This window comes from Alexandromys fortis, unplaced genomic scaffold, assembly GCF_014885135.2.
Source record: "Alexandromys fortis isolate MF-2015 unplaced genomic scaffold, M_Fortis_MF-2015_v1.1 scaffold_137, whole genome shotgun sequence".
NCBI classification, from domain to species: Eukaryota; Metazoa; Chordata; class Mammalia; order Rodentia; family Cricetidae; genus Alexandromys; species Alexandromys fortis.
This window is the reverse complement of record NW_026068009.1, coordinates 4,213,130-4,234,312: the sequence shown is the minus strand read 5'-3', so window position 1 is coordinate 4,234,312 and position 21,183 is coordinate 4,213,130. Positions and strand designations below refer to the sequence as shown.

The window sequence follows — 21,183 nt, the reverse complement described above, 5'->3', positions numbered from 1 at the left end:
ATTTTGATTTTAGTTTCACCAAGATTCTCAGTATAGTTGCAGTCATGGAATAGTTGTCCATCAATGATAAGGCTAAAGGGGAGAGCAGTAGATTTTATGCTGAGGCCTGCCCTTGAAATGTATGCCTTGAAATCTTAACATTTCCAACCTCTAAACCTCTAAACACAGTTCACACTCTTTTTTTCCAGACATCAGGGACAGACTGTTGGTGCTATCACTATATGATAAGTCACTAAAGATTAACTATCACACTGCGTATAGCTGGGTTCATCAGTTGTATACAATTAATCTTCCTGTTCGTCTTGCCTGGCATGCCTCTCCTAAGTTTTAGTTGAATGTTGACCATAACAAGTTGGTAATCTGACTCAAAGTCAGCACTAGAAAATGACTGGCTGTTTTGGATGCTAGATAAAAGTTTCTTGCTGTCCATAATGTCATCAATTTAGCTGTGTGTGCATTTGTTAGGGGATACCCACATCCAGCATCTTGATGGTTTGGAATGATTGAATTTTGTGTTAGATATGTACAAATCATTTGCATAACAGAAGTCATGCAGTCATTTTTCTCTATCATTACCTACAATGGCGCATGACCATTCACCATGTTACGGTTTTACAACTTTGTGTATTGTTCAGTCCAGGGTGAAGTGTCCATTTATAATGTCATTGGGTCTTCATTTCCTTATGAAGCTCCCTTGCCATGTACTATTTATTCTAAATCACCATGTATGCTTTTCACCTATTGACCAATTTAATTCTTTCAACAAGATAGAGGAAAAATTGCATATGCTCATATGCATGAGAAGATATAAATGATAAAGTATTGTTTTCTGATTTCAAGACTACAGTTAAGCTCTCAGATGTCTACACAGAGAATGGCTCCTGTTTCTAATATCCATGGCTATATTTGGAAGTGAAGCAAAAAAGCTATACAAATTATTCATGGCACAGAAAAGAGTATTCTCTTGTCCTACATACAAAGGCAAAAGGAGCAATTTTACTGCAGTCTCCAAAAAATAATCAAATAGGACCTTGCATCACCTGCTACCATTGTTTCTGAGTTTTTATCACAAATCAAGATTCGTTATTATATGTTTCTGTACATGTTCATAAGTATTAAATTTTATAATACAATAGTTTTATTTATTTGATGATTCTGTAGCTTGGGAATAATTTGAAATTGTCTCCAGTAAGTATTCTCTTATTGTTATATAACTCATTATTGTTGGTGACATTTTATTAGAATTAGATCCATTAAACTAGCATGTTCAATTTTAAGTTATTACATTCAAAGATATCACTGGCTCTAGGTCATATTTATCATTATAATTAGATTAAATTATCAAAATATTTTATCAATGTATATTGCAGCATATTATAATTATGGCTATGTTCAATGGGTTCTCTGAAGAACCAAGATCTAGACTAAAATTTAATAGTAAGACCTATAACAAACAAAAAACAATAGTTTATAGTAAAAACAAAAAGCAAGGTATCACATTTAATGAAGAAAAAGTAGTAGAACTTGATGTGGGAGGTCCTTTTGTCTATGTGCTGCTTTCATTGGTTAATGAATAAAGAAACTGCCATGACATGTAGGGAAGAACTTAGGTAGCCAGGGAAGACAGAAATGAATTCTGGGAGAAAGAAAGCAGAGTCAGAGAGCCAACATGGATTCGCCAGACAGATGCTGGGAATTTTACCCATTAAGCCACTGCCACATGGCAATACACAGATGAATAGAAATGGGTTAAATTAAAATGTAAGAATTAACCAATAAGAAATGAGATCTAATGGGCCAAGCAGTAATTTAATCAATACAGTTTCTGTGTGGTTATTTTGGGGCTAAGCTAGCCAGGTGCCCGGGATGAACAAGCAGGCATTTCCCCCAACAAGAGCACTAAAAATATTTTTAAGAACTTAGCTAAAACTGGGCATAACGGTAAATGCATGTCTCCACTTCCAGCAGTGGGGAGGCTGAGGCAGGAAAGCAGACCTTGACACATACCAAGATCCTGTTTCAAACAAACAGAGCCAGAACAACAAAAAGTAGAAAATTTTGTGATTTTTAAATAAGTCATATGATTTTGACAAATAAATGAGCACCCCTTGTAGTAATAAATACTAGACCATAGCAGTAACATGTATATAATTTCCTCCACATTAAAAGAAGGAGCCTAACACAAATTATGTCGCAATGCTAAATAACTTACAAAAAGAACAGTGCAGGCAACTTATCCATTTCCCTGAGCTTCTCAACAAGATGTGGAAAGAAGTCCAGCATCCGTCCTGAGTAGTCATGGAAATCGGGACTCAGCTTCTGCAGCACCATTCTGGCCTGTGACAGTGGACAGAAAGTGTTTGTATTAAAATGTGCATAGCAAAGAGAGGAATGGCCACTCAGACTAAACTCTTTTCATTGTTGTTTAATCTTTGTTTTTGTCGTTCTTCAAACTAATCCTAGGACACTATACCACAAGACTGTGGCCAGCCACAGCAAGAACACACACAAACCACAGACTTAATAACAAACTTCTGATGTACTGTACACCACCCTGCAATTGTTAACGCCAACACAAATCTGGCAAGAGGAAAAGGATTTCTCAGTTAATGGTGCTGTTTCCACTGTAGCAGAAGAAAGGGGCCCTCTCCATGCAGCAGAGGCAAGCACAGCCAACCTGACTAAGAGGTTTTGAAAGACCAGATAAGCACAGGGAAATGTAACCTAACTATAGCATGTTTCCAAATGAAATAAAGAACAAATCAAACTATGGAGGTGGGGAGAGGATCACATGGAAATAAAATTATGTGTGCTATTCTTAAAAAAATTGGAAATCTCTATTTTTGGTGATAAAATAAGACTATAAGCTTACAAAATAAATGTGTAAACATATAGTTACAGGGTAAGATTCTAGTACTTGAATAGTTCTTAAAATTTAAAATAAAAATAGTGAAGAATAAAATCCCATGGAAGACTACAAACTAGTGTCTCTGGACATGACGGGGACATGGAAAACATGAGCTCACAGCAATATGGATATCTACCAAAAAGCTCATAAGATCAGTTCAAAAGTAATTTCAGCATAACTGAGGAGTGGCTCACAGTCTTGCCGTAGCTGAGGAGCTACTGCCAAAGATGGTTGCTGTGGGAGGGGACACTCGGTGTTCTTCACGCATGCTGATAGGTTGCCCACGTTCCAGTGGACGGCCCCACACAACACTCACACACAGGAAGCATTGAGTTTAAGAAGGAACCCGTGAAGTTGAAAGGGAAATGGTAGGAGGACTATGGGAGGATTTGGAGAGAGAGCTGGGGAGTGGATTTGAAAACATTATACACATGAACATTAAATTCTCAAACAGTTATTTTTAGAGAGAATAAAACTCCAAAACTAAAAATGGAAGAATAGTAAAAATGTGTTTCAGCTACTTGAGTCCCATCTCTACGCTGCTAAAACCATCAATAATAATCCCAAACACGAGCCCTGTATTGTCTTGCATCTGCCATCAAATTCATGAAGAACCCATGGTCTCTTGCCAAGTTTTAGGGCACTCTAGAGAAGAGAGAGGAAAATAGTTCTCTCTCTCTCTCTCTCTCTCTCTCTCTCTCTCTCTCTCTCTCTCTCTCTCTCTCTCTCTCTCTCTCTCTCTCTCTTTCTTGCTCAGAACCACTACATATCAAGTCAAACTTAAATGTCTAAATAAACATTGAAAACTGCAAGGGAGAGATATGGTATTGTTGGTTGAATGACACAACTCAGGAAAACAAAACAGGGCTTTGCCCAAAATGCATGAAATTACCTGCTCCACATTCCCATTTTTAATCCAGTTTGTGAATTCTTCTTTTAAGCTCTCCTCATATTTTCTAGCATCCAACTTTTTAATGACTATTTTGTTCTTTAAATGAGTGAAGTTCTCTGGACACAGGTTCTGGAAAGGAAAGACCACAGAATTCTATAAAAATAATGCCAGAAAACCTAAATGCATTTCTCAATTATATTTTTCATTGACAGTTTTATGATCTCTTAGGCTACAAGCAACTGGGATTCTCTTACCTACCCATTCCTTCTGGTATATAGAACTGTATATGAACTCTTCAAAGGCAAAACGACAGAGCTAAAAGGCTTCCAGGGAAAGCAACCAGCACTCAGAACACAGAGAACAATGTGAGAAGAAAAGGATCTGAGGACTAGAAACCCACAGTGGGAAAGGAGACCCAGATACCACACTGTCTGGGAAGGAGAAAGAAGGGACATTTTCAGGAATTGACATAAAACATCATTTCTAGCCCATTTAATTGAGAAGATATAAGGTAATCTGCTAATCTTTTGTTAAATCACCAAATATAAATGGTGGAAATGGTGACCCTGTGTTTCTGAACAGCAATGAGGGCTCTACCATAATAGCATGGTTTCTTTGAATATTCTTTACCTGGGCTTTGGGCCAACTCTCCCAGACCTGAAGCATAGTGTCATATAGCTGGATGCTTTCCCGAGGTGAAAAGGCAAGGTCAGAAGGGAATCCATACTTTTCAATCTATGATTAAAATAAAATTAAACTTATTAATATTTTATTTTACCTACAGGGTGTGAATATTTATAGGGTATGCTTTGATCAATAAAATTGGGGAAAATTGTGATGATTGCATTGATGATTGTCTTTTAAAAATAATTTTTTAAAATTATGTGTATGTGGAGGAGGTTCTGTCCCCTCCCCCCCCCAGGCCAAAAGCAGGTAGCAGATCCCCTGGAGCTAGAGTTATAGGTTGTTGTGAACCACCCAATGTGGGTGCTAGGAGAAAAAACTCGGTCTTCTGCATGGTCTTCTTAGCTGCAGAGACCCCCGAACCCCAAAGCTAGCCTTGTGTTTTCTTTTTAATTATCACATGAGAGTGATTACTTTTGTAGGGAAACTAAAATGAAACAAAAATTAATCCAAGAATTCTCATAAGTTTTCAAATACAAATCTTCTGTTAGGTCACAGGCTTAGGGATGCTTAAGTTTCTTGCCCTTTACACAGGGTTTAGTTTTCATTTCTAAAATAAAATATTAGTTTTGTCCTTGCCACTAATTTGTGGTGAGAAATAAACTAGGTAATAGATACAAATCTTAGCCATATATCTCACACAGATTGGTTTATCATCCATTGATATGGTTTATCAAATAATTTCATGCTTCAAATGTATTAAGGAATTTAACAATTCTATGGTCCAAGCTGTTACTCAATCTAGTTGATTGATTCAAACTGGCAAACTGGCAAAAAAAGAAAAAAACTAAACCAATCTAAGCAGAGAACAAAGAAGAAATATAAATCATGATATAGTGGTATTCTCTTTTTGTTTATTTGTAAATACAATAGTTCCTATACCACCTGTCTTCTTCACGTTCAGTCCACACTGAGCAAGAGATGGAAGTGTTATTTCAAGTGTTTCCCAGGGCTCACAGCTCTCCAGACAGCAGCAGCTGTGCCTGGATGGCATGATAACTGATGACAAAGGTCAAACAAGACTTCAGTTTGCCAGAAACAAGACAGATTGGCTGAGGGCAATCCCTCACTAGTGATCCCTTGCTCCTGTGGGGTTAGGACAGCTCATTTGTACTCTCTTATTCTTACTTTGGGAAATCATTTTACTGATATAGCCATCAAAGAAACAGACAGATAGATAATTCTTCTCTTTATGTTCCTATAATTTATTACATTTTGGGATATTCTAAGCCATTCATTCTTTCAATTAATTTAAGTATAATAGAAAATATCTATAACTATTTACACAGTTAGAAATTACACTCACCTCTATTTTTGTTCTATAGAAAATGACCTATATAAGTACATGCTATGCAAGTGGTTGTTAAAATTCATTTAACAATGCTAACCCTAGCATTTAATCTATATCTTCACTAGCAAATCTTAAGACTCATACAACTGCATGACCTTTGCCGAAGTCACATAGGGTCAGACCACACTGTAACTACTCCATTGCTTTTCAGTTACTCCATTAATAGCTACCAAGAAGAGAGGGAGACACTTGGAGCAAACTCTGAACCAGTATACTTGAAGCTGTTTAAAGATATCATGCCTTAATCACTTTACACAAAACTAGTAATTTTTAGCTATTTTTAAAGACACTGGATAATGTTGAGAATGTCTGACAATCTATAGTTTTCATCAAGGGTGTGAGGACACAAGGAAGGAAAGAAGGTAAAAGAAAGATAAGAAGACAGGGAGTCAACAAATGAATTTTTTGTTATTGATGACTGAACTAACATCTATATTCTTAGTATAAGTTAAGACACAGGATTTCTTCCCTATTTCAGTTGAATTTGGAGCTTAAATTGGGATATTAACATTTATAAGAGAAGCTTTCTTCACAAATATTTTACTAGAAAAGCTCCATATTCAAATTTCATTTCACTGCAATACACATCCAAATACTGTCATTTGGTGCTCATATATATACATGAGCATATGACATACATGAGCATGTAAACATGATATACATGGTGCATCAGTATGTATGATAGACAAAACTTTCATATCAATACAGAAATAATCAATCTGAGATTACAACTGATTTACACCATTTACTTAGTTCTATAGTAGTGACATAGTTGTCCAGGTCTCCCTTCCATTATTTGTAAAATGAAACTGTAGTGGGACCTCCATCATACAATTGTGGTGCTTAAAAGATGTGAAATATGTGATTATTTTAAAAACATAATTCTAACCAGCTACCCTTTAAAATAGCTAGTATTCACACAACAATGTGTTAGTAACTGGAGAAACATGAGATTCATCCTGCAGTCATTATTTCAGAACGCTAAAAGAAAAGGATTCCAATGGTCCTCCTGTCTGTTTGAATGCCAATAATAGGCTGTTTTTATTACAGCTCTGTAGTAGAGTTTGAAGTCAGGGACTAGGATGCCTCCAAAAGTTCTTTTATTATACAGAATTGTTTTGGCTACACTGGGTGTGTTGCTTTTCCATACAAAGTTAAGTACCATTCTTTTGAGGTCTGTAAAGAATTTTGCTGGGATTTTGATGGGCGTTGCATTGAATCTATAGATTGCTTTTGGTAAGATTGCCATTTTTACTCTGTTAATTCTACCTACCCAAGAGCATGGGAGATCTTTCCATTTTCTGGTATCTAAGCCTTTTAATGAATAGAATTAAAATTAAGGAGTCATAATATAGTATCAGAATGTAGAATATACTTCATTTTTCAGGTCTTGGAGGAAAGAGAAAGAAATGTCTATTATTTTAAGCGCCAATGAAAGTTTAAATAAACATTTCGAGGTTGTAGAAGAAAAAAGGAAGAAAGGTATATGCAAGAAATAAAGAAATTATCACCCACTAACCATTCAATAGCCTTGTGGACATAATTTAAATGTCCACAATTGCTGAGTTATTACCAAAGAGCCATTACCTTATTGTCATAGCAAAAGGAAGCATGTGTTCCTATTTAAGATCATACACATTAGTCAAGTTTTCATGTGTGAGGCTTTTCCACATAAGGCTGTAGCAGCACTGAGAGAAAAGGCTAAGTACTGGCCTCGACACTTCATTAGTGGTGCAAAAGTGAGTTACTAAAGAGAGACAGGCAAACATGGGTGCTTAACAAAGGGAGATACAAGGAAAATGAGCAGAAATAATGTCCCTAGACTAACAAAATCATCAAGTAATGTGGGAGTCCCCACTATGTACTGTGATTACCATTAATGAATAAAGAACCTGCCTTGGCCTACTGACAAGGCAGAACTTAGGTCGCCAGAGAAGATGGAACTGAATGCTGAGGGAAGGAAGGCAGAGTCAAAGAGAAGCCATGGAGCCGCCTGAGTCAGACGCTGTTTGGAACTTTAGCTGGTAAGCCACAGACATGTGGGGATACACAGATTAATTAAAATGGGTTAAGATCAGTTAGTCAGTACGAAGCTAGAGCTAATGGGCCAAGCAGTGATTTAATTAATACAGCTTCTATGTGATTATTTCAGTTCTGGACACCCAGAACGAACAAGCAGTCCCCTGTAACAAATTGGCACCAACGTGGTGGAGTAAAACCACTTAAAAACCTGAGAGAGCTTAATTCTAGACACAAAAATACAGAGTTTAACATGGCTTCTTGCTGTTTGCTGGCAGTGTGCCACAGTTCCTTTAAGAGAGATTTTGTTGACTCAACCATAGCAAAAGAAAAAAAAAAAAGCCTCACATTTTTAAAATGCTGGCTTCCTGGGCCATGCCACTAGAGCAAACTCCCAGCTATGCAGCATTTCAATGGCATTTGTGGGCCCGGGTGTTTGTGTGCCCACTGGGGTCAGGAGGAAAGTGGCTGAGACCATGCCTGTGGCTCCATGTTCTCTGCCTGGGCAGGCGGCAGAATCAAGTCCACTAGGTTTGCACAGGTGGGAGAGCTGGCAGATTCCGGCCATACAGAGAGATGTTTCCTGGTGTGCAGTGCTCTTCATGGCAGATTTGGCTGTTACTCAGATTAAAAGGGTTTATGTGCTGCATGCTCATTGTCAGGGTTGGACTGCTGGGCACGGCTCCTACCTGGTAGCCCCAGAGCTAGCAGAAATAGTACGTCCACCATTTTAAAATTGGAGAGAGGTAGAACCAGCATCCAGAGCAGCTGCAACCAAGCTGCTTAACATTTAAAAACTCTTCAAGGCAGTAGAGAATTACATATAATGCAATAAGGACAAATTCAGACATAAATGAACTCTAAATGGGTCACAGTGGTGGATAAATGTATGTAGGTTTGGAAGAGAGAAAAAAAAAGAGTATAAAGAGTTGAAAAAGAAGTAAAAAAAAAGTCTTTAAAGACACAGAGTACAGATAGTCATAGATTAAAAGGAGTAAAGAAAAATAAGTCACGTAAAGATGGACTATATACAGAGACTAAATTATGTATATTATTGTGTTTTCTTTGAATTTTTAACAGTTTAAAAGCTAAGTATAGACAAACATTTTATTGTATGTGCTGCTAAGCTAAACCAGCATGTATATTATAAAGGTATTGACTTTAAAATATGGATCTAAGAATCGCTTACTTTGGAAAAAAGTTCTTCTCTTATTTTCACAGAAGATGACAACCTTTGGATTGCTTCCAAACCTATATGATTTTGTGGACTAAGAGCCCCTGAAAGGTTGCCTTGTACACCCCTCAAAAAAGTACTTTGCCCAATAAACAACAGGAAGAAGTTTGGAGAGAAATTACTATGCCCATATTCCCAAATATTGTTTATAAATGTTTGTTTACATTTAAAGGGGATATGATATAGATATGAATAATTTGCACTGATATAGATCTTGGTTAATTAACACAAATTTAAGGTTGGTTTTGTGATATATATATATATATATATATCTGCTCTTGCTTAAGGTATTGTGATTGTGCTGTTCATTTAAATATGTAATATGTAATTAAGAAATATAGGTTAATAGATAGTCATCTATATTATTCAAGCTTGTAGTCATATTAGTTAGATTTTCTAGATGTATAGAGATATATTTCAGTTAGATAGGTATTCTTCAAATCATTCAGAGACCTTCAGAATATGCCATTTAAAGTGTTTAAAAACTTAAGACTTTTCATGACAATGAGACACGTCTGCTCCTGGCAGCATCAGCTACTTCAAGAGGAAGATGGGCATTGAAAAGGCTTCTTATGGAGTTGGTTAGCCATTTGGGCAAGAAACTGCTCTTTCCTGGACTGATGAACTGGAAATGTAGGGCCCGCAGAGAGATGACTGCTGAACTTGTTTAAAAATGAGATGATCCTTCGGGGTTGCTACCTCATAAAAGACTCTACTAGACACTCTGCAAGATACAAAAGAAAATGACTGGCAAATTGCCAATATAGGCAGAAATGTCTTTGAAATTTCCTGCTTCATGAAAAAGTCTGCTGGATACTATGGACCTGTAGGCTGAAGATGGATGCCTCAACAGTTCAGAAGAACTTTGGATAACTGTCCAGACAGCAAGATGTCTCTGTCATTTCTAGAGTTTTGGAAGTTACTTTCAATGAACTTCCTGTTTACTTAGGTAATAGTATATCATTCAGGAGTCTTTGATGAAGTTGAAGAATAGGTAAATAGTTATAGTTTTCCTTAGTTATAATAGAAGATAAAGTAAATAAAAATATTGTAACTGTAATTCTTGCTTAATACACGTTTTGTTATATGTAATTTTATTATGTTAAAGTTGAAATCTTCTTTTTTTATTTAAACAGAAAAGGGGAGGTGATGTGGGTATCCCCTCTGTGTGCTGTGATTATCATTAATGAATAAAGAAACTACCTTGGCCTATTGATAGGGCAGAACTTAGGTAGGCAGAGAAGACAGAACTGCATGCTGGGAAGAAGAAGGCAGAGTCAGAGAGCCCCTGTGGAGCCACTGGAGACAGACTCTGGTTGGAACTTTAACTGGTAAGCTATAGACAGGTAGTGATATACAGATTAATAGAAATGGATTAAGTTAAGATGTAAGTATTAACCAATAAGAAGCTAGAGCTAATGGGCCAAGCAGTGATTTAATTAATACAGATTTGGTGTGATTATTTCAGGTCTGGGTAGCAGGGACGAACAAGTGGGGCCTCCTTGTACAATCAAGTAAAAGTATTTAATAATTTTTAAATACAGAGAATCCTGAGAGCATCATGACATTGAGAAACTACAGAAAAAAATACACTGCTGTTGGTTTTTTAAACCAAAATTTTAGTGTTCCCTCTGCATTCTAGCATCAAGCTGCAATTAGACCTCCTTATGCACAGCATTATAGTTTCAGCTGTTAGCCAGACAGTGCTGATCCATGGAACAACTGTGGCAAAGGTTGCTACTTACATGATCTATGGTTAGCGAGGCACATGGGTGAAAATGATCAAAGCAAATTTCATCTTGTCTCACAGAACATATGTGCTTCTCTAGGTCATTGTATCTCTCTTTGTGAGTCACTGAAAGGGGAAGAGTGAGGTTTCCAAATTATCAGAAATGTGGTGAGTGAAATAATTTTAACACAAATAGCCAAACTAAACAAAAACAAGGCTATACAACTACATGGAGCATACATACCAAGTCTAACTTTATATGACTGTTTGGCTTGCACTTGGTCTTTGTAATGACTGCCACGAGCACCAGAATTTCTTTTGGAAAAAGTTGTTTTCTCCATTGCACTGTCTACTTTTTCCCAGTAACTCTTTACCAACTGGAGCCACCTTTAAAAATAAATATATTACTTATGATTTTAATCAGTATTGTGCCCAATGGTTCATGCTTCACTTGGCTACCAGTCCTTGATATTATTTTGAAAACTGTGGGGTCATTAGAATGTAGGAGCTACATAATAGAAGTCAGTCACTAGCAGAGGGACTTTGAAGAGTAATTGACAACGAGCATCAGCTATCACAAAGGTTATACTAGCCACTGGTTCTCATCTAGCTCTCTCTGCTTCCTGTCTGCTGCCATGTAAACAAACTGCCACCTCAGGCTCCCACTTCCATGGTTGAAGCCTCACCTCCTTGCCTTTCCCATTGTGATGGGCTGAAATTTTTCTAAAACCTCTCGTAAGGTACTTTTGTTCACAACAACATGAAAGCAACTCATACATTATTTAATAAGAAAATAGAAATAACTTACATGAAATTAAACAATTATATAGAGAAAAATTTGCGTGTCTTAAAATTTTCACAGAACAAAATTAGTTTTATAGTCGCATTAACCTAAAATAGAATTCTAGCTTCCTTACTATTAACTCTGAATCCTGCATGAATCATTTAATATTTCTGTGCCTGTCTTTCATGTTTAAAAATGAATAGACTTGTAAAACTACTATTTTCTAATAATAACAATGGAAATACTACTAAATCTAATATTGATAATATTTAAGATAGATATTTATGTATATGCAAAATACATAGGAGGGAATATAACACACGGGAGATGTTGTTATTAATACTCAACATTCAAGCCCAAAGACAAGATGTGTGACTTCCCATTAATAAAGTTTTGCTCTTGTTCTAAATAAATAAATCTATAAAATGTGATGATCTTGAGATCTATGGATAAATGTATCATTCTATCACCTTTATTTAGAATAAATAAAAGAAATATGCATCCATCATTTTATTTTTGAGCTATGATATAATACTTCCTATTCAACTGCAGATCTGGTCACTGGGTGTTGGTGGAGGTTGCACGTTTGTTCCTGGCAGCTCAGACCCAAAATTATTATACAAAACTGTATTAACTAAAACTCTGTTTGGCAAATCATTTAAATGTATTGCTAGCTAGCTCTTATGTCTTAAATTATCCCATTTCTATTAATTTATATTTTACCATGAGGCTCGTGGTTTACCAGTAAAGTTCTTCGGCAAGTGTATCTCCTGCAGAGGCTTTATGGAATCTCACTGACTCGTCTTCTTTCTTCCAGCATTCAATTTAGTTTCCCCATCTAGAGCTATTCTGCCCTATCATAGGCTAAAGCAGTTTCTTTATTCATTAACAAATAAAAGTAACACATATTCAGAAGGACTTCCCACACCAGCTGGCTATTTTTTGTAGAGATTGCCAAAATTTATCTGAAAGAACTAAAGAGATTTTAGCTTAAAGATTCCGAGAGTGCTATAAGTTAACCAGAAAATGAGGTAAGTCTTAAGCCCATAAAAGATTATAGAATCCAAACTATCAAAATAGATAAACATTCTGTGCAAAATAGAACCTAATCCATACTCAGTAAGATGCTTGGGGTTGCTTATGGTAGCTGAAAGAGCCAAAAATGGACATCGGATCATGACAAGGAGATGCTCCCAGATTTCTGCTCCAATTTCTCCACCAAGACAATGTACCTATAAAAGAAAAGAATATTTTTAATTGACAGGTCAGTTTTAAGAATGACAAGTTAAAATAGCATATGGAATCTTAAATTGGTCATAGGTATTTCCCATTACCTTTAATGAACCACACCAAGTTTAAAGAAGTACGAGAGAAATACAGATCGAGGACATAATTGTTGCTGTAGGAAGGCTTGCTTGTGGTTACTGGGGCGTTGCCTCTTATACCATACTATATACTTATACTATATACGTGTCTGCCCATTCTTTATTGCCCTGGCTGCTCGTTCTGATTGTTGAATTGCTGGATTCGATTTCTGTCCACCGTTCAGGCAGAGAATTATGATTTGTGAGTTTACCCCTAAATAAAAACTATCTATTTCTCAATTCTGAGCTAGTGGGGGATTTCTTTTAAGCATCCGTTCATCACTTGGTGCCCACAGGGATTTAAGCTCCACGCCTACCAAGTGGACAGCCTGGCCATTACATGGCCCAGACAGGCTTGCTTTTGCCTAAGCAGTTTTGGTAGAATCCCCATCAAAGCTCTGGACTTAATCTCCAGGACACAAATTATTTATTCATTTATTATTATTATTATTATTATTATTAATCATTATTATTACGGAAACAAAGTAAAGATTAGCTAAATATATGTTCATTTTATCTTTTTAGTTTAAAATCCAGGAATAAAAGAATGGAGGGCTGACTAAGAAGCCAAAGACAATGGCACTGGGTTTTGATTCTACTGCATGTACTGGCTTTGTGGGAACCTAGTCTGTTTGGATGCTCACCTTCCTAGACCTGGATGGAGGGGGGAGGACCTTGAACTTCCCACAGAGCAGGGAACCCTGACTGCTCTTTGGACTAGAGAGGGAGGGGGAGGGGGGAGGGGGGAAAGGGAAAGGAAATTGGAAGGGGGAGGAGGTGAAAATGTTTAATAATAATAATAATAATAATAAAATAAATTGTCAGTGTGGAATAAAAAAGAATGTACTTTTCTATGGGGCTCTAAGTCTCTGAATAAGCATACTGAACGATGCTGCTACAGAACTCCACTAAGTGGCTTCCATCAGAACGTTTGTATCTACACTGGTTTTCATCCCACTCTAGTGCTCAGGGACACTGATCCACAGGTACTACTTCAGTGGGACTTTAGGTTCTCTGGATCTCTAGCTCTAATGATGGAGTAAGCTGAGATCATTTTTCCCTTGGCCTCTCCCAGATTGTCTGACCCAGCTGTGTACCTCTGCTAAGGTTCACTGCTTGAAATATAGCCCATTCGATCAGAATCTCCTCTGCAACCAGAAGCAAATGCTTCCTTACCTTGTCAGCTTAAGATTAACAATAAGTTCTTCTCCTTGGATTTCCTCACAAATGCCTTTTTGAAAACATACTTTTAGAACCGTATTTTGAATGGGCCATTTGTTTTCCTTTAAGATCACAACAAACAGAATCATTTCCCATCACAAAGCAAAGCATAAAACGCTTTGTTTGGAGGCTGGACTGGATTTTTATTTTTGTGTCATGAGTTTAATTTTTTTTCCTCTACAACAACATCCCCGATGAAGATTGTTCCTCATGCATGCAGAACTCTCACCATTACACCCTACTACTGATTAACAACAGAAGCAGTGAGCCAAGAGGGTGATTCAGCTGGGGAAATGTTCAGAAGAGAATTGCTTCCAAATCTGAACTTTGTCCAAGGGGCAGATGTCCCAAAGCAGCAAAGACATACAGAATATATGAATACTAAGAAGTTATCCTGAGATGTGAAATCAAGCCTACCTCATCAAATATGACATATCTGATCCTCTTCACCCAGCTTTGGCGATGAGGAGCGAGTAGCAGAATTTCAAAGCATGCAGGCACAGTAACAAGGACCTAAAAACAGCAGTAGGATGTGAGGTAACACTTAGAATGTGCATAGGTATAAAACTGCATGAGGCAAAGCTTCTTGAATATATCTTCTAATAATTAAGATCTGATACTACATCTAAGGATTGGATTTATTACACTTGGGATATTAGTCTGAACAACAAGACTTCAATATTCCTTGGACAAAATGGTAAAATATCAAATTTTAAAGTGCAGGTTCTTGTTTGTGAGCCTTCCAACTGTGTCCAGCCCTGAATGGGGCACATTTTGATCTCTTTCCAAACACAACAAACAATAAAGGAAATGAAAAGAATGAGAGAGCCAGGGGAAGGCATAGTGTATTGTGAACTGTCGTCTTCTGAACAAGGCCTGGCAGTTCCACCCATGCACTCACAGTAACTGTGGTTATCTCTGAACAAAATCTGCAGATCAAACCAGTCAAAATTCCAGCATGAATGAGGAAGCACTCACAAGGCCATACCCCGGCAGAGGAGTTAATTGCAGGTGGTGGCTGCTGAGAAAGAGATTTGATACTGGGAGGCCTGTGAGTTGGAGGGAGGGAAGGGAGATAGAAGGAGAAAACAGGGTAGGTGGATATGCTCTTAATACACGTCAAACACATATAAAATTCTCAAGGAATAAATAAAAATGTTTTAACTAAATAAGCACATATACATATATATATATATATATATCAATTAATTTTTGTTTATGTTTTTCAAGACAGGGTTTCTCTGTGTAACAGTCCCGACTGTTCTGGAACTCACTTGGAGACCAGGCTGGCCTCATACTCACTGAGATTTGCCTGACTCTTCCTCCAAAGTGCTGGGATTGAAGGTATGCACCACCATGGCCCAGCTTAATTTTACTTAATTCTTTCAAATCTAACACTAACAAAGAGTATGTGTTAAAGATGTTTCTTTGTTTTTTTTTTAATTTTATTGATTTTTATTAAGCTCTACATTTTTCTATGCTTCCCTCCCTGCTTCTCCCTTCCCCTTCAACCCTCCTCCAAGGTACCATGTTCCCAGTTATCCAGGATATCTTATCTTTTCTACTTCCCATGAAGATTAGATCTATGTATGTCTCTCTTAGGGTCCTCATTGTTGTCTAGGTTCTCTGGGATTGTGATTTGTGGGCTAGCTTTCTTTGCTTTATGTTTAAAAACCACCTATGAGTGAGTATATGTGATGATTGTCTTTTTGGGTCTGGGTTACCTCACAAAATAACTTTTTCTAGCTTCATAATTTTCCTGCAAAATTCAAGATGTCATAAATTTTCTGCTGTGTAGTACTCCATTGTGTAAATGTACCACATTTTCCTTATCCATTAGAAGATGTTTCTTTTAAAGGCAATCCAGGCAACACATTGCCAAGTCTACAATATAATGCTCTACAAGCATGTCTTAGTTTTCATTTTATCCTAATTAATTATTTATCTCATAATTCAATAAGACAGAACACTATAACTTCACTAACACTACAGCGTATTCATTAACTACAACACAACAAAAACGTTTTAACTGATATGAGTATCTAACAAGAGAAAGTAATTATGATAATATATGGCTGTTCACTAAATTTTGGTAGCATGTAAGATCACTGTATCATTTTGAATTCATTGTAAAGCAACATGATGAATGAGATATAAACTAAAAGTTTAAATCAAAATGAATATATCTTTAGAGAAAATGAGTTCTATTTTTCACATTCTTTAGAACTTGACAACTTTGTATTTTCTCTGAAGCAGTTTCGTCCTTCACAAATTCAAGAAATTATTTTCACAAATCTTGAGAAGATGTTAGATTTCTAGTCAAAAAGACATATCATTGTTATATAATCTAATATTAAGTTTATTAAGTAGTATGGCAAACCTGGCAGTTCAGGGCATCTTGACGATAATCCCTAGTGAAAACGCCACACACAACTTGACCAGCTGGCAAAATTTTGGTGTAACGATTTTGAACAGTTGCTACCACTTGATTAACAAGTGCCTGATTGACAGGAAAACAGATGTATTAGCTACATAATAAAATGTAGGTCAGCAAAATTTAATGATGGAGATGTTCAAAACTATGTTCTGCTATGAACTCAGAAAACTAAATAAACCCTTTTATCTACCCACTCTACAGTAAAAAGCTCTCTCATTGAACTGTTGGACTAAAAATCTGAACTTCTTTGATTAACAACAACCTATATTAAAACAGACATAGAAAACAATTATATGGAAGTAAAATGATAAGCATTTCCTATAGAGCAGAAAAACTAACACATACAGTGCAGTTAAATGATCACCACTTATAATCCGAGGCTATCACAAAAAGAATCTCAAATAAATTTGTATCTCATATTTCAGAACCTCCCTCAGATGTCAGAAGCTTGAGTATATACACAAATCTGTATAGTCTCACTAAGGATCAAGCAGGTAGTATGGCCAGAGGAATCTATAAACCTTCAAACATCTATTACACACTTTGATTGAATTATTACACTTTTCCCCCAAAGTACACACCATATAAATGAAACTGTAATATTTATAATACATCTATAAATACGTTTTAAAGTGACTTTCCAGTTATTTTAATGTATCTGAACACACAACGCCTCGTGCTGGCTATTGTTATGTCAACTTGACTCAAACTTGAATCATCTGGAACTAGGAGAGCTCTCCTGAGAAAATGCTACCATCAGATGGTCCTGTGGCTAACTTTCTTGATGAATAATTAATGTGGGGGGGGGCAGTTTACTGTGGAGAGTTTCACCCCTGGGTTAGTAAACTTTGCTGCTATAAGGAAGCAGGATGAGCAAGCCATGACAAAAATAGCCAGTACTCAGCACCCTCCATGGCCTCGGCATCAATTCCTGCATCTAGGTTCTGAAACAGTTTGGGCTCCTATCCTGATTCTCTCAGCCATTAACTGTGTTATGTAAGTGTAAGCTGAAATAAACCGTTCCTTCCCAAAGTTTCTTTTGATGATGATATCTTATCACAGCAATAGGAATACCTAATGAAGACAGTCTCCAAACGAAAATGTGAATAGTCCCAATTACACAAAGATTTTAACATTACCATAGGAATGAATAACTGTAATAAGCTAAGGTAGAAGCCTTATTCATGAATGTATACTTCATTGTGGTTCATAAAGAGATGTATTATTCATTACACAAAATTTGAGGAATTTGTAAAAAAAAAAAAGCCAACTCTTTCATTCTAAAAAAAAAAAAAAGTAGGCAAAGGGATGCCCTCCTCCTTCTCTCCTCCACTCCCCGAACCCTACCCCTCACCCATCACTACCTGAGGCATATGGGTGGGTTGGACCTGTGGTCATAAGAACAGAAAACTGTCTCTGACCCCTACCAGCTAAAACTCGGAAGAGCAAGCCCTGTACCCAGGCAACACAATGGAGCCAAGTCTACTGGCACAGGTGTAGGTGAGCCAGCCCTGAAGTAGTGAGCAAGGGATAGCTAACTCCATTACCCAATCTGTCCTATGATGATATGGACAGAGGAGAGGTGCCTCTCCCCCCATCAATTCTTAAGGCAGGTGTGAGTACTAGCCCTGAGGTTACAAGAACAGGAGAGTTGTCCCTGCTCCTCACCAGTTTCAGCACTTGGAAGAGCTGGTTCTGCACTTCACCTAGGTAACAATAGAGCCAAACTTGTTGGTGGAGGCGTGATGTGCCAGCTGTCATCACTACCCATCGGTCATGTGGCAGTGTAGGAAGGTGAGAGATGCCCCCTTTCCCCCTCACTCCTTACTGCCTGCAGCAGGTGAGAAAGCTGACCCTTAACAGCTGCAGCACTCAGGAAATGGCCCTGCCCCTCAGCTAGGAAGCACAGCAAAGCTGCCTGGTGGATGAAGGTGAAGGTGACCCAGCCCCAATGTTATGAGCAAAGGAAAGCCGTCCCCATTGTGGTAAAATGGACAGAGGAAAGATGCTCTTCCCCTTCCCTCTCATGCCCATTAGTACCTGGAATGAGTAAGAAACTGGCACTGGGGTTACAGGAGTGGTAGTGTCCCTACCCTACCAGCTGCAGTACTCAGAAGAGTGACCCCTTTATCTCACACATTACATAGAAGATGCATAGAATAAAATTTTTAAAAAGTAAAAAAGAGAAGAAAAAGAAAAAGGTAGACAAATGTGTCATCAAGTACACCATGAATAAAGAAATATGACAGACCAAAATTCATAAATAATAATACCACCCAAATCACCAAAGAAATGCACATCCAAATATGCAAATATAAAAATGCACCTCTCTAAATGAACAGAATTCTACTACCACTGATGGTAGCAGAAGTTCACTGAATGACAACGGGAATCTTGAGAAACATTTGAGATTCCATCTCACTCCAATTAGAATGATTAAATCAAGAAAACAAGTGTTAACAGTTGGGAGAAATATGTGGAAAGGGGAACCCTTAATCATTACTGGTAAAAGTATAGTCTGGTATACCCATTATAGAAATCATCACTGAGGTTTCACAAAGCATGAAAAATGAAACTACCTCATGACCTAGCTACATCACTCCATCCTGGGTATATGCCCTAAAGTCTTCCTTTCTTACTAAAGAGATATGTGCACATCCATGTTCATACTTCCACTATTCCAATAGCTAGGAAACAGAAGCAAGCATGATGTCCAGCAACAAATTAATAGAAAAAATGTTGTACAAATACAATATTCTATTCAAAAAGAAACAAACATGAAACAATGTTGTTCAAAGAAAATGAATGAAGCTGGGTATTATTACATTAAGCAAAATAACACAGACACAAAAAGACAAATAACACATGTTTTCTCTTATATTTGGATCATAAACTTTAGTTTTTATTATATGTATAATGTAAGAAAGATTGGGTAGGGGACTTAAACTAGAATGGGAAGCATAAGAGGGGAAATAGTGCAGAAGGAAAGGAGGGAAATAAGATAATAGAATATATGTGACTTGAAAGTGGAATGGGGGCTACATAAGAATAAAGAGAAGCAGTGGAGGGGAATACATCACAGGGGAGGTAGTGGTGAAGGGGAGTCAAAAATTATATACAAAAATTCTATTATGAAGCCCATTACTAATTTTTAACTTGTGAAAATAAATTTAAAAACTAGATATACCACATATCCATGTCTAATACTTCTGAGTAAATTCTGGAATAAAAATATATTACATGCACTGGATCCCTACCTTTGTGGGTGAAACATACACAACCACACCTTCGTCACTCTCCTTCAGCACCTTCTCCATGCAGTAGTAGGAAGCATAGGTTTTGCCAGAGGAGGTTGGAGCAACAATCACTGCAGATTCGTCGTTATCCACCACATCCAGGAGCTCTCGCTGCAGGGGTCAGACCATGATTTGCATCAATCAAACAAGTCATATGCTACCCCAACAGATCATTCCTTTACCATTCTGATTTTTCTGAACCTCAGTGATGGAGAGCTGCAGACACACAGAAAAATTAAAAGTAAACTCTGATAGATGACTCAGTCTCTCAAACGATGCAATTTATTTGCTTTTCAATGGCTGTGAGGGTAGTCTTACATGTGAAAATGGAGTAGAAAAACTAAAAAGAACTATATATGAAAGGGAGACTATTCGGGACAAAGAAGGAGCCAATGAGGAAGGCAGTAAAGCAAGATGTATTGACAGAATTGTGACCAAAGTATACAACATAGAGGGAAGAAAAGACCATAATAGAACATGCTCTTTTGTACAAAAAATATCTCTCAAAAATAGTGTCAGAATAAGATCTCACTATTACGAAGTTTGTTTTTAATGTATTAATAGAGAAATATAGTTGTTGGAACCAGCCAACATATATTAGTATGGCAGTAAGCAAATGATGGAAGCACAGAAATACCAAAGATTCTTTATTTTAAAGCTTACCCTTGAAGGGTGACTATTTGGGAGCATCATATTTCATCCTATTATTTTTTCATCAAGATGTGAGTAGTCAAAAGAATGGAAAACCTATGTGAAGGACAGAAGACAGAAGGTACTCTCAAATCGCAACCTGCCATTCTGTGAATTTAGTCTTCCCCACATGCTACATCAGAATGAAAAGGGCATGAAAGAATTAGAAGGTGTATGGAAAACAGAAATAAATTGTCCTGCCCTGTAGCCCACACTGAAATAGGGCATTGGTCCCCCACTTAAGGAAAAATAAGAATTTTGATATACAAGGTCTCTACCCAACTAGCTTTCTCTGATTCTAGCCTTCAGTCTTACACTTCCTCACACAAGCTGATCCACCCCAATGTGATGTCATTCTGTTCACAAGCTGGCACTGGAAGCTAGGCTCATGGAGCCATCTAAGTATCTCTACATTAAAGCCAGAGTGTCTTGAGTTTTTCATTACATTAATGAAAAATGACTTACAAAATCTGAACTGACTTGAACAACGAGTCAGATTGAACCTACAAAATTGCATTTCTATAAGTAAATAATACTCAAGTTATCATATATATAATATATATATATCAATGAT

At 37.1% G+C, this 21,183-nt stretch overlaps 1 protein-coding gene and 1 long non-coding RNA gene across 21 annotated transcripts in view; one reads left to right on the top strand and one right to left on the bottom strand.

The window, feature by feature from the left end:
- Nucleotides 1-21,183, top strand: part of LOC126513434 (uncharacterized) — a 153,544-nt gene that overhangs the window by 70,264 nt on the left and 62,097 nt on the right. The gene's annotated exons all lie outside the window — the stretch shown is intronic.
- LOC126513430 (probable ATP-dependent RNA helicase DDX60) overlaps nt 1-21,183 on the bottom strand; it is a 479,040-nt gene that overhangs the window by 399,542 nt on the left and 58,315 nt on the right. For all 20 annotated transcript variants that reach the window (XR_007595338.1, XR_007595340.1, XR_007595335.1 and 17 more), the window contains exons 17-25: nt 19,881-20,030; nt 16,567-16,686; nt 14,604-14,699; nt 12,718-12,833; nt 11,062-11,204; nt 10,834-10,943; nt 4,431-4,535; nt 3,801-3,929; nt 2,213-2,337 (exon numbers count right to left, since the gene is read on the bottom strand). Coding sequence is in view for 12 of the 20 variants with exons in the window: in XM_050161799.1 (XP_050017756.1) it covers nt 2,213-2,337; nt 3,801-3,929; nt 4,431-4,535; nt 10,834-10,943; nt 11,062-11,204; nt 12,718-12,833; nt 14,604-14,699; nt 16,567-16,686; nt 19,881-20,030 (1,094 nt within the window). In the remaining 8 variants the exon portion in view is untranslated. The remainder of the gene's footprint in view (nt 1-2,212; nt 2,338-3,800; nt 3,930-4,430; nt 4,536-10,833; nt 10,944-11,061; nt 11,205-12,717; nt 12,834-14,603; nt 14,700-16,566; nt 16,687-19,880; nt 20,031-21,183) is intronic.